The 14,376-nt window shown below is 44.8% G+C and overlaps 1 protein-coding gene across 1 annotated transcript in view; it reads left to right on the forward strand.

Moving 5' to 3' along the window:
• Nucleotides 1-14,376, forward strand: part of AFG3L2 (AFG3 like matrix AAA peptidase subunit 2) — a 48,332-nt gene that overhangs the window by 30,634 nt on the left and 3,322 nt on the right. Inside the window, exons 14-16 of the mRNA XM_003817869.5 lie at nucleotides 2,660-2,775; nucleotides 6,497-6,697; nucleotides 9,362-9,556. Coding sequence (XP_003817917.1) covers nucleotides 2,660-2,775; nucleotides 6,497-6,697; nucleotides 9,362-9,556 — 512 coding nt within the window. The remainder of the gene's footprint in view (nucleotides 1-2,659; nucleotides 2,776-6,496; nucleotides 6,698-9,361; nucleotides 9,557-14,376) is intronic.

Raw genomic sequence — 14,376 nt, forward strand, 5'->3', positions numbered from 1 at the left:
ACTCCTTTTTTTTTTGAGATGGAGTCTTGCCCTGTCCCCCAGGCTGAAGTGCAGTGGCTTGATCTTGGCTCACTGCAACCTCCACCTTCCGAGTTAAAGCAATTCTCCTGCCTCAGCCTCCCAAACAGCTGGGATTACAGGTGCGTGCCACCATGCCTGGCTAATTTTTGTATTTTTAGTAGAGATGGGGTTTCACCATGTTGGCCAGGCTGATCTCGAACTCCTGACCTCAGGTGATCTACCTGCCTCAGCCTCCCAAAGTGCTGGGATTACAGGCATAAGCCACTGAATAACATAATGATCGATGGTATTTTAGGAGAATGAATCTGGCTTTGAAGAGGAGGGAAGCATCTGGAGGCAGAGAACCTTGCAGTCATCACTGTGAGCACCGTGAGCCCACAGCTTAGCAGGGGGGAGCACCAGTGACAGCTGTAAAAAAAAATGAGGACAGACTGAGAGACCGCAGGATGTGGGGCGCTTGCAGAGGCAGCTGGCTCGTAGAGAATGAGCTGTCCTGCATGTGAGCCGGGGCAGGTATGCATGTGTGACTTGGGAACAGGCAGTGGTGGTCCCAGGGTGTGCCAGGTGGAGTGAGGTGGGCGGTTGGGGACACTTGGAGCCACCCTCCTGGGAGAGAGGGAGTTGCAGAGGAAATGTTACCCAGTGCTCACATTTGGTAAGAGGAGAGAAAGGTGAGTCAGCAAGGTCACCGGTGCTCATGGTGTACCACAAGCACTGAAGGTGCATCAGCAGACAAGCGAGGAAGATGTGCCAGTAACAGGGACCTGTAGGCTGGAGGGGACAGGAAATGAGGCGCTGGCAGTAGGGCAAGGCACAGGGGTGTGGAGGAGGAAGAGGAACTTTGGATTTGGCAGTGAGCGTGTTAGGGTGACTTTTGACAGTTCATCTGAGTAGAGGGTACAAAACCAGATGAGTGGGGCTTCCAATGAGGACATAGAGGCTGGTAGAGCAATGTGGTTTGCCGGGGATAGGTGCCCAGTAAACAATGAATTGTTGAATGAATGAATCACCAGACCTCTTATTCTATAAATTTGTTATTGAAAAGATAAACCTCAGATGGTAAGAGTTGTGAATGGAATGAAGCAAAATATAATAATTCACTGTAGAGACAGGTGAAAACTGTATTTATGCCTTTTTTTTAGGTTAAGGAGAAGTGATCAGAGAGGGTGGGGCAGAGTGGGCAGCCACACAGCCGCAGGTTTTGCTCTGAGGCAGCTGCTGGCCCCACAGGCAGTGTTGTGTAGTGAGATAGGCACTGAGAAAATGAATGACTCCTAAGGTGAACTGTGGGGAAAGGCTTCTTTGGTTTTACAGATAAGCCAGAAGTGTTCATCGGCAGACAGACTTAACTCCTGTTTTGTAACTTCCCGCTCTGTGGCATATGCTTGTCTTGGGTTGTGTCATTGGGAACACAGCTTTTGTTTTTGTCTTCCAGTCTCCTTAACATCAGCTGAGAAATTCTCAGGTGGATTACCATGAACATGGCAAAACTACTTTTGCCACTGTGTGATGATTTGTTTTAGTACAAATGGCGCAGTTAGTTTTTACAGCACAGAGGTACGGAGTGAGGGGCAGAGCCCACCTTGATCCAGGCCAGAGAAGAATCACGCTCAGACGGGAGTCTGGTCAGCACTGTGGTGGACACGGGCTGCAGCACGGGTCTTGTGGGCCCTGTGTCGCTGGGGTTTGCCCTCTGGGTCTGCTCTGCCACTTCCGTGGCTCGCTCTGAGCCATAGGGCCGGCTGGTTAGGTGAGGGTGCGCCAGCATCAGCCTGGCTCGCTCCACCTAGGTAGCTCCAGGTGTTGAACTGGCTCCCTGCTTTCTCAGACTCTCTTCTGCCTTCCAGCAGAACAGACAACAGGTAGTGTCTTATGGCAGGCATCTTCTCGTGCCCAGTATTTGATAATTCTGAATACCTAGACTATGCGATGAGGACCTTTCCAGAGTTTTGGTTTCTGTAATTTTGCGTGTTTTAAAATGACCTTAATGCTGAATTTTATTTTACATTTCTATTTGTTTCCCAAAACACAGGGTGTATGGCTTAAAAGTGAGAGAGTTAGGGTGAAAGCAGGCCTGGGGATGGGGCAGTGAGTGCATTTTTGCTGTAGTTGTATTTTGAACTTGACCTTTTGCTTTTATTCTGACCTTGATTGGGAATTCTATTTAATTTTTAAAAAAAATTTTTAACTTAATTTAATTTTTTTTTTTTTTGAGACGGATTCTTACTCTGTAGCCCAGGCTGGAGTGCAGCGGCATGATCTCAGTTCACTGCAACCTCCGCCCCCTGGGTTCAAGTGATTCTCCTGCCCCAGCCTCCCTAGTAGCTGGGAGTACAGGCGCTCACCACGACGCCTGGCTAATTTTGTATTTTTAGTAGAGACGGGGTTTCACCATGTTGGCCAGGCTGGTCTCGAACTCCTCACCTCAAGTGATTGGACCACCTCAGCCTCCCAAAGTGCTGGGATTACAGGCATGAGCCACTGCGCCTGGCCTTGATTAGGAATTTTTGGATTGTGATAGGCAGCTCAGTCTCCAAACCCCATTTTAGGTAAGGCAATGTATAGCACTGTATAACAGTCTTTTAATGTCAGTGTCACTAAAACAATGGCTTGGGTTTTTTTATTGTTATTTTGTTAGGCTTAGAGAAGAAAACGCAGGTTCTGCAGCCTGAGGAGAAGAAGACTGTGGCATACCACGAAGCAGGCCATGCGGTTGCCGGCTGGTATCTGGAGCACGCAGACCCGCTTTTAAAGGTGAAGCAGGGTAGCTGCACTAGGCAGCCAGTGCATGCGTGAGCAGATGCTTGCTGCAGTCACTCAAGAAGCAAGCTACACTCCTGCAAAGGAGAAAGAAACAAGGCTTTAGCCAAAACTTCTGGTAACTTCTGGTAACCATAGTTGCACAAACCGTCCCATAGATAAATATAAAATTTGGACAGAAAATTATTTAAAGGGACCACAGAGTGTCCAAAAGCAGGCGAGAGCTGGAGAGTTTGCTCCTATAAAGCAGCAGCTGCAGTGGGTTTGAACTGGGAGCCTGTGGCTTTCTTGCCAAAGGGTTTTTCATAATCTCCACACTACAGTGGTATGAGACATAGTCTTTATTATCCTGAGGTGGTAGAGGAGATAGTCCAGGACTTGAAGAATACTGGAAATTTAACAGGAAAATCCCAGAAGCAAGAAAACTACCAAGGGGTGAGGCCCGAATCTGAGCAGGAACTGCCCAAATCCCAGGCCGACCACTAAACTACACATGCACAGTGGCGATCCCAGAGAACCTGGCAAAAGGGTAAGCAGAGACCAAAGAGAAATCTACCCCTGAAAGACGGGGGAACCACGTGAGATTTTTAAGTTTTTTGCTTTTCAACTGAGGCATTTCCCGAACTGCTGCAGCACAGATGACAGAAAGCAGCTGCCTCCCTGTCTTGCGATGAGTATCAGGGCTGCTGGGAATTGAGGTGGGCCAGGGATGTGGGGGTCCCCTGAAGCAAGGGAACCATAGAGAAGACAACATTAGAGTGTCCATAAAACATCCTAAGGAACCCACAGAGAACCCACTACAACTATTAAGTAAAGTTAGCAAGGTTGAAGAATTCAAGGTCAGTATACAAAGACCAATTGTATTTCTGTGTATTAGCAATAAACAATTGGAAAATGAAATTTTAAAAATTCAATTTCATTAGCAATTTCAGTAGCATCTAAAAACTCGAAATATGGAGGAATAAATTTAAGAAAATATTTATAGGACATGCACATTGATACACAAGACCTAAATAAAAATAGAGGTGGACTTTGCTCATGGAGTGTTACATCAATTCTCCCAAAACAAATTGATAATTTCAGTGCAATCTCTGGTAATTATAGCAGATTTTTTTGTGTGTGGAAATTGAGAAGCTGAATCTAAAACCGATATGGAAATACAAATGAGTAAGAGTAGCCAAAACAGTGTAAGTTACTCACCCCAGTATTAAGACTGTGCAGCTACAGTGATGAGAGTGTAGTGCTAGTAAGAGGACTGGCACGCAGGCCAGTGGGGTGGAATGGAGCCCGGAAAGTGAACCACAAACTTTTGGTTCACAGAGGTACCAGGATAATTCAAGGGGGAGGAATTGTCTTATCTACAGGTGGTTCTGGCAACACAGTATTCACAGGAAAAATGGTGAACGTTAACCCTTGCATCATATGCAAAAAATAATTTGAAATAGGTCATAAAAACTAAAACCATCAAACTTCTAGGAGAAAATACAGGTAAAAATCTTTGTGGCCTTGATTATGCAAAAATTTCTTGGGACACAAAAAGCATGAGCCACAAAAGAAAAAGTTGATAAGTGGGATCTCATCAAAATTTCAAACTCTCTTTCTTTGAAAGACAGTTAAGAAAATAAAAAGGCAAGCCATGCCCTCCACAAATACATGCAGTACATATATAGGACAAAGGACTTATTTCTAGAACCTGTAAAGAACCCTTAGAACTCAATAATAAGAAAACAACCCAGTAAAACAATGGGCGAAAGATTTAAACATGCATTTCCCAGAAGGTATATGAGTGGGCATTAAGCACACACAGGGTATCATTATTTATCAGGGACATGCAAATTCACCCATGAGCTACCTGAACATACTTGCTAGAATGGTTAAAATGAAAAAGAGACAGTCTTCATTGTTGATAAGGATATGGAGCAGTTGAAACGCTCACACGTTATTGATAGGAATGTAAAATGGGGCCGGGTGCAGTGGCTCACGCCTGTAATCCCAGCACTTTGGGAGGCCGAGGCAGGCGGATCACTTGAGGTTAGGAGTTTGAGACCAGCCTGGCTAATGTGGCGAAACCTGTCTCTACTAAAAATAGAAAAATTAGCCAGACATGATGGTGAACGCCTATAGTCCCAGCTACTCGGGAGACTGAGGCAGGAGAATCACTGGAGACGGGGAGGATCACTTGAACCCAAGAGGCGGAGGCTGCAGTAAGCAGCAATCGTGCCACTGCACTCCAGCCTGGGGGACAGAATGAAGCTCTGCCAAAAACAAAAAAAGGGAATGTAAAATGGTACCATTGTTTTGGAAAACAGTTTGGCAGTTTCTTACAAAGGTAGACGAATGCTTCCATGTGACCAAACAATTCAACTCTGATTTCCCCAAGAGAAATAAAAACCTATGTCCATGCAAAGACTGTTACTACTTTATGTATAATATCAATAAACTGAAAATAACCCTGACTTCCATCAAGAATGAAATGGATATTTGGTATGTTTGTAGCAGTGGAGTGCCACACAGCAGTAAAAATGAATGATTATTAATACACACAGCAGTATCTATGGATCTCAAAAACAGGGAAAGAGGCCAAACAATGAAGTATGTGCCATACAATTTCATTTATTTGCAATTCTAGAAGCTAAACTAATCCGTAGGGACAGAAGGCATGTCTGTGGTTGCCTGGGGTTGGGTGTGGAGGGAAAGACTCTCTACCAATGGGTACAAGGGAACTTTCTGGGCATGATGAGAATATTCTGTATCTTCATTGTGGCTTGATGTTATGTTTGTCAAAACTCATTGAACTCTACACTTCAGATGGGTGCATTTTACCATATATGTCATCTCTCAACTGAATTTTTTAAAAATTAAAGGAATTTACTTAATTGCAAAAGAGGACTGGAAAGGAAAGGCTGCCTAGCATCTTGGCCGGCTGTACCCCTCTTCCTTCAAAGGAGGGTGTGGCCACGTCCGACAGCAGAGTTGAATGAAGCCTGCATGCTTGCACAGCATCAGAACTGTCAGAATGTCAAGATGGAATACTTTCAATTGAGTTTTACAAAAAGACAAGAAATTTGCTGGGTGTGGTGGCGCATGCCTGTAAACCTAGCACTTTGGGAGGCCAAGGTGGGGGAATTGCTTGTAGTCAGGAGTTTAAGACCATCCCGAGCAGCAAAGTGAGACCCTGTTTTTACTTAAAAAAAAAAAAAAAAGCCATTTAGAATTCTAAGGTGAAGCTGGACGTGGTAGCTCACGCCTGTAATCCCAGCAGTTTGGGAGGCTGAGGCAGGAGGATCACAAGCTCAGGCGTTCGAGACCAGCCTGACCAACATGGTGAAACCCCTTCTTTACTAAAAATAAAAAATTAGCCAGGCCTGGTGGTGGGCGCCTATAATCCGAGCTACTCAGGAGGCTGAGGCAGGAGAATCACTTGAACCTGGGAGGTGGAGGTTGCAGTGAGTTGAGATCGCGCCACTGCACTCCAGCCTGGGTGACAGAGCAGGACTCAATCTCAATCTCAAGAAAAAAACACTCTAAGGTGAACTTATCCTGAGAGAAAATACTCCTCCTGAGCAGTCACTGCTAGATCACATCCCACTAAGGCTGATGAACTGTGCGGCTGTTGTGCTTATTTTTAGTCAATGAGTTTATCTGTTTATACACAGATGTTTTGATCAAGTCTTCATCTGTAGTAGGATCTTCAACACTGTTTTCTACTTACCAGGTATCCATCATCCCACGTGGCAAAGGACTAGGTTATGCTCAGTATTTACCAAAAGAACAATACCTCTATACCAAAGAGCAGCTCTTGGATAGGATGTGTATGACTTTAGGTGGTCGAGTCTCTGAAGAAATCTTCTTTGGAAGAATTACAACTGGTGCTCAAGATGACTTGAGAAAAGTAACTCAGAGCGCATATGCCCAAGTGAGTATATGAAAGAGTGCGTTTCCTCCTCATGTATTCATATTTGCACGAGAAATTGACATTCCATGAATGGCTCTGAAACAATATAGTTGTTGCTTCACTGTTTTAGGCTTTTTAGGCAAGGATTATCTCTTAAGTAAAGCAATTAAAATTTATGAAGAGAAACTTTATTTTTTTGAGACACAGTCTCCCTCTGTTGCCCAGGCTGGAGTGCAGTGGCTCTATCTTGGCTCACTGCAACCTCTGCCTCCTGGGTTCAAGTGATTGTCCTGCCTCAGCCTCCTGAGTAGCTGGGATTACAGGCGTGTGCCACCACACGTGGCTAATTTTTTTTTTTTTTTTTTTTTTTTTTGAGACTGAGCCTCGCACTCTTGCCCAGGCTGGAGTGCAGTGGTGCAATCTTGGCTCACTGCAAGCTCTGCCTCCCAGGTTCACACCATTCTTCTGCCTCAGCCTCCTGAGGAGCTGGGGTTACAGGCGCCCGCCACCACGCCCGGCTGATTTTTTTGTATTTTTAGTAGAGACAGGGTTTCACCGTGTTAGCCAGGATGGTCTTGATCTCCTGACCTCGTGATCCTCCAGCCTCCCAAAGTGCTGGGATTACAGGCATGAGCCACTGCGCCCAGCTTTTTTGTTTTGTTTTGTTTTTTTTGATCTGGAGTTTTGCTCTTGTTGCCCAGGCTGGAGTGCAATGGTGTGATCTCGGCTCACCGCAACCTCCGCCTCCTGGGTTGAAGCAATTCTCCTGCCTCAGCCTCTTGAGTAGCTGGGATTACATTCATGTGCCACCATGCCTGGCTAGTTTTGTATTTTTAGTAGAGACGGGGTTTCTCCATGTTGGTCAGGCTGGTCTTGAACTCCTGACCTCAGGTGATCCGCCCGCCTCGACCTCTCAAAGCGCTGGGATTACAGGCATGAGCCACTGTGCTTGGCTGAGAAACCTTTTTTTTTTTTTTTTAAGACAGAGTCTCGGTCGCCCAGGCTGGAGTGCAGTGGCGCCATCTGGGCACACTGCAAGCTCCGCCTGCCAGGTTCACGCCATTCTCCTGCCTCAGCCTCCCAAGTAGTGCCCGCCACCATGCCTGGCTAATTTTTTGTATCTTTAGTAGAGGCGGGCATTTCACTGTGTTAGCCAGGATGGTCTTGTCTCCTGACCTGGTGATCCGCCTGCCTTGGCCTGCCAAAGTGCTGGGATTACAGGCGTGAGCCACCGTGCCCGGCCCCGAGAAGCCTTTTTTTAGTACAGTATTTAAAGTTTATTTCAGGCTGGGCGTGGTGGCTTTGATATGTATTTTTTCTCTAGCACCTCATTGAAGCTTTTCTAGTTCTGATTTAAGTAGATCTTTCATATCATATGTCATTTCCCTGATTTCTTTTAGCCTGTTTTGAAATAAGAAGATATGGATTTCCTCTGTAATATTGACACGTCTTTTCTTCCCACTTTTCTTGTCTCTGGAGACGCTATTCAGCTTATTTTTTTCTTATAATAACTTTATAAGGGATTTTTCTATTGCCTATTTTTACATGAAATTTGTTCTGCTGCTCTCTTGGGTGGGAGGAGGTCTAGGAGCTTTTCTGACTGTGTTCATGAAATGTTAGGAATGTGGTTTCCTACCTTCCAAGCATCCCTGGCTGTTTGATCCCCACTCTTATCTGGGCCTTCTCTTTTTTCCAGTGAGTTTGGGTCTTACTTGCAGAAGCCTCCTCCTTTGTGGTGCTGGTTAGTTTTGGGGGCTCATGGGTCCAGACTGGATCAGCTTCTTCAGACTGTCCCCTGGGCCCCATAGACTCAGTGAACGGGGAAATGCAGTTGCCCTTCTGGTCTCACATGTTCGCAGCGTGAGTGGCATGCCATCCTTCCTGGGAAGAACCTGTTGGCAGCTGGGGGTTCTTGTTTCTTCAGGTCTATCAGATGCTTCTTGCTTCTTCTCTACTTTCTCTTGTACAGATAGTAATATCAGGCCAGGCACGGTGGCTCATACCTATAATCCCAGCACTTTGGGAAGCTGAAGTGGGAGGATAATTTGAGCCCAGAAGGTCAAAGCTGCAGTGAGCTATGATCATGCACTGCATTCCAGCCTGGGCGACAGAACAAGACCCTGTCTCAAAACAAAAACAAAAAGAAACCAGGTAGTGGCTGGGCTCACGCCTGTAATCCCAGCACTTTGGGAGGCCGAAGCGGGCAGATCACCTGAGGTCAGGAGTTCAAGACCAGCCTGGCCAACATGACAAAAACCCGTCTCTATTAAAAATACAAAAATTAGCCGGGAGTGGTGGCAGGTGCCTATAATCCCAGCTGCTTGGGAGGCTGAGGCACGAGAATCGCTTGAACTCGGGATGTGGAGGTTGCAGTGAGCCAAGATGGTGCCACTGCACTATAGCCTGGGCAACAGACCAAGACTCTGTCTAAAAAAAAAAAAAAAAAAGAGAAATCAGGTAGTAATATCATACAGTTGGGATTTGCATCCTAACTTTGTTGTAGGTGTTATGCCTGGGCTTCTGGCTCTGTGTTTCTAGTCGTGAGTTTAAAGCACTGTGCTGCTGCTGCTGCTGCTGGCTACACAGAGCACCCTTGTGCACTTTAGCCGGCTCCGGGCTGCTGTGTAGATTTTGTCTGGTTAAAGAACAATCATATGTAATCACCACTAATTATGTATTTTTCAGATTGTTCAGTTTGGCATGAATGAAAAGGTTGGGCAAATCTCCTTTGACCTCCCACGTCAGGGGGACATGGTATTGGAGAAACCTTACAGTGAAGCCACTGCAAGATTGATAGATGATGAAGTACGAATACTTATTAATGATGCTTATAAAAGAACAGTAGCTCTTCTCACAGAAAAGAAAGCTGATGTGGAGAAGGTAGGTGCCAGTTGTGGGAATAATTCTTTACAGTTTTGCAAAAAAAAGATTGAAGTGATAGATAGACTGTTCTGGTTGGTGTGTAGACTGCAGAATTCCCTCTCTCTGGCTCACCCATGGGTCCGTTCGTTCTGATGTTTCGTTGTCTGCTCTGTCTTCATGGGGGGGTTGCAATGTGGTGAGCAGAAGTTGACACTGTCCCTGCTCCTGTGGCTCTTAGGAATGTGACTGAATGATTAATGAAGTCTGTCAGTAACCACAAAGTAAACAAATCAGGACTCTCCCTCACCAGATAGTTCGCAGTACTCCTAATGAGAAGCATGATTGCCTGGTTTACCATTGTGTTTCACCTCTAAAATAAATAGGTAGTGAAAGATGAAAGGGCAAGTAAAAGAAGCAGCCAAACTGATAAGTGGGAAATTGGTACGTGAAAGTTACCTTGCTTGTGGCTTGCTCATGAACTTCCACAAGAAAGCATTGTGTTTGTCATTGTTGTACCTCATTTGATAGCACCTACAAAAGGAAGGGACCCTTTCTGAACTCAGTGGATTTCTTGCATTTGGTAACTTCTTAATTTTCCAGAGTCCATGTGAAAACAATTAGAATTAAAAAAAACTTTGAATATTCTATACTGTAATGAGAAAAACACAAATGTAAAAGCCTTTTATAAGGGATTGACACAACTGCCTAATAGATTTATTTTGCCTGCTGCCCAGGTACAGCCAGTTTCTCAAGACAGGGGAATTGTAGTAGAGAAAGAGCTTAATTCATGCAGAGCTGGCTGAATGGCAGCCTGGAGTTTTATTATTACTCAAATCGGTCTCCTTGGAGACCAGGGTTTTTCAAGGATAGTTTGGCAGATAAGGGCCAGGGAGTGGGGAATGCTGGCTGGTTGGTTGGGGCAGAGGTGAAATCATAGGGCATGGAAGCTATCCTCCTGTGCTGAGTCAGTTTCTGAGTGGGGCCACAGGACCAGTTGGTAAGTCCAGGTGGAGCCATTGGTTGTCAGAAATGCAAAAAGCTGAAAAGCTATCGCAAAAGGCCAAGCCTAAGTTTTACAGTAGAGATGTTATCTGTAGGAGTAATTGGGGAAGTTGCAAATCTGACCTCCCTAATAATGGCTGGTAATTATTTAACCATGCCTACATCTTAGTAGAATGCAGTCTCCTCTTATCCTCCTAACTTGGTGGCCTTTCATTAGTTTTACAAGGGCAGTTTAGTTTTGGGGAGGTGCTATTATCATTTAAACTATAAATTCCTCCCGAAGTTAGCTTGGCCCACACCCAGGAACAAGCGAGGACAGTGTGTGAGGCTAGAAGCAAGATGGAGTCAGCCATGCCAAATTTCTCTTGCTGTTATAATTTTGCAAAGGCAGCTTCACTAAGATTATGCTGTTCAATTAGCAAGTCTTCAAGAAGTCGACTATAACCCGTATGTTAGACGATTCAGAAGAATCCATGCTGTCGGTGCACAGAAGTGTGCAGTGAAATGAGTGAGCGCCAGCATCCCCAAAACACTGGAAAGCATGCAGCAGGGCTTTGCGGAAGGAAAGGCCAGCATGGGCAGAGTGGTCCAGGACGGCTCTGCAGGAGATAGGACCGAGGTACCCAGAAGGATGAGCAGGTCATAGAGCTGAAGGAAGGGGAAGGAAGAGTGTGCGGCGTGGAGCCCGGGGGCAGCCCTGAGCCTGCTGCAGTTGCAGGCGGTGGACCCTGTAGACCCAAGAGTGGCTGAGACAGATCTCTGTCAGCTTAGAGGTTTGTTTCGTCAAGGTTGAGGATGTACCCAGGGAAAAAGAAACACCAGTTACAGGGGATCTGTGGTCCCTGCTTTTTCCAGAGAGAGCTTCGAGGGCTTGAATATTTAAAGGGGAAAGAGTGGCAGGAAGGGAAGGAGGAAGGGAAAAAAGAGGAGGGTAGGTGGTGAGGTGAGTGGTGGCATTCTTGATTTTTGCCCACTGAATCCACATGTGACATGTGAAAGGAGGGGTAGAGGGATGTCAGTTACGCATGCATCTCTTGTTCAGTAAATCCTCATTTTACATGCAATAAAGTAAACATAGAGTAGAAGAAGGAGTCAAATACACATTTGTCTCAGGTTGGCAGAGGGATGATTTCTGGTCTGGTCTTTGTCCATTCCTGTGAGATAAGCTGTTAACTTACATTGTCAGGGTGAGATCCAGCAGAACTTTGTTTCAGGGTAAAGGTTTTAGGGCCCACAAGGAATCTCCTTGTGAGCAATGAGTGAGGGAGGCCACCTGGGGAGGTAAATGGTTTCTGTCTTTGCAGCCATCTCTTTAGGAACAATAGGAAGGCAGCTCTTGTGCAACTCAGTTTCCAAGCTTAACTTTTCCCCTTGGCATAATGCGTTTAGGGTCCCGAGATTTTATTTTCCTTTCATAAGTCCCAGGCCCTCCAGAGCTAGGTAGAAAGTTGAGGCACACAGCTTTAGAAGTAGAAGTGATCTTAAAAATGATCTAACCCAGCCTCCTTATTTTGTAGTAGTTCTTAAAGGAGTCCTTAAAGAATCTTGAGCAGAAATGATGAAAAGATCATTTCAGGAGAGTGTGGTGGCAGCATGCCAGCTGGATTGGAACAGGAACACAGACCAGACCAGCTTGGAAGCAGTGGGGGCATCTCAACACTCCTCAGGTGGTGCCTGCAGGGGTGGCCATGAAAATAAAAAGGCAAAGGCAGAGCTGGAAAACCAAGACTTCATAGAGAACAAAAGAGAAGAAAGCCCAAGAATGACTCCAAGGCATCCCTGGGCAGGGGGAGGAAAGGGAGTGATAAAGGGTTTGGTCTCAACACCCAAGAGGATTTGAGCAAGGCGCATTTGCAATCAGAATATGAACAGAGGTCAGGGCTGCCAGATAGCCAGGTGTTGAGCTGTGAAAGACAGGAACGCAGAAGAGCCCAGTCCAGATGAGCCCTCTGCGAGGCACTGAGGGAGGTCTGCAGTGATGTGAGAATCTCCCCAGTTCTCCCACCCATCCACAGTCTCAGTGTCTGTACTCACACGACTCACACTGCACAACCAAGGTCTGTTTATTGAAAGGAGAATTGGGTTAGCATGGTGAGGCTCTTGAAACACTGGACAGTTTTGAAGTACTTTCTGGTCCATCAGAGAGAATGAGCCACGTGCAGAATACTGCAGAGCCAGCCAGGAGATAGGGAGGCTATGGAGAAGAGAGGGGCTAGGGCCTGTGCTCCTGAAACCATTGCCTTCCAGACTCTGCGAGGGCAGGGAGTATGTACCTGAGGGCTTGCCAGCATTCACCCAACACCTGTGTACCAGGCACTGCCTGAGGGTTCCTTTCTGAAAACCCTGTGACCTCATGAGGTGGCTAACATTAGTGACCTCTTACATCAGTTTCAGGTGAAGAAGCTGTTAACAGAGAGAGGTCAGGTAGCTTTGCTTAGGGTCATACAGTAGGTAAGCGGCACAGCCAGGGTCTGACCCAGGTGTCCTGCCTGCAGAGCCCTGGTCGTTCCCCTCTCCCTGAGCCTCTGTGGCCCTGTAAGGCAGCTGCGGAGGGCTGCCGAGCACTTGGTGGCCACTGTGAATCGAGAACTGTTAAATGTCAAGTGCATGCTGGTTACTGAAGATTCAGCATGAAGAAAGGAATGTAAAAAAACCTTGATCATGTTTTGTGTCGTCACATGTTGAAATAATATTTTGGCCAAGCACTGTGGCACATGTCTATAATCCCAGCACTTTGGGAGGCTGAGGTGGGTGGATCACTTGAGCCCAGGAATTCGAGACTAGCCTGGGCAACATGGTGAAACCCCGTTTCTACTAAAAATATAAAAAATTACCCCGGCATGGTGGTGTGCATCTGTAGTCCCAGCTACTTGGAGGCTGAGGTGGGAGGATCACCTGAGCCCAGGAAGTTGAGGCTAGAGGCTACAGTGAGCTGTGATCACGTCACTGCATTCCAGCCTGGGTGACAAGTGAGACCCTGTTTCAGGGGGAAAAATATATATATATAATTATATATTTTATGTCTAATTATATATTTATATATAAAATATATAAATATGTATATATAATCTATAATATATATTTAATATATAATCTATATTTATAATATATAATCTATATATCTATATATTATATATTTAATTATATATCATATATTTATATAATAGATTATATATTTTATATATAATTTATATTATATATAATATATATTTATATAGTGTATGTTATATATAATATATATTTTTTATATATTGGATTAAATTATTGAAATGTAAATGATCACCCACAACTATGGTGTGTGTGTGTGTGTGTATAAGCAAATTGAGAATTAAAAATGGCCTAAGAATGAATCCTAAAGCTTTTTTCCCTTACGTATATGCAGACAATATATTTTTAAAATCAGAGCATTATAGTTTTCTGGTTTTCTAAACAATCTTAATCTTTTAGAGATATAGACAAAATATATATATATATATATGGATAAAATGATATGACATCTGGGATTTTCTTAAAAATAATCTAGAGAGCTGAAACAAGAATGTTTCTAAATTGATCACTGTTGATAGTGGTTACATGGGGATTATCCATTCTTTCCACTTTTGTACCTATTTGAAGCATTTTATAATAAAATTTTTAAAAACTGAAAAGACAAAACTTTCATAATTTTATATCTTTAAAAACATAACATTTATTGCAAACTACAAATAGATTAAATTTCAGAGTAAGGAGTTATCTCAAGAAATAAGTCTGGCCAGGTGCAGTGGCTTATGCCTGTAATCCCAGTACTTTGAGGGGCTGAGTTTGAGACTAGCCTGGCCAACATGGTGAAACCCCAT

Source organism: Pan paniscus, chromosome 17 (genome assembly GCF_029289425.2).
Source record: "Pan paniscus chromosome 17, NHGRI_mPanPan1-v2.0_pri, whole genome shotgun sequence".
NCBI lineage: Eukaryota > Metazoa > Chordata > Mammalia > Primates > Hominidae > Pan > Pan paniscus.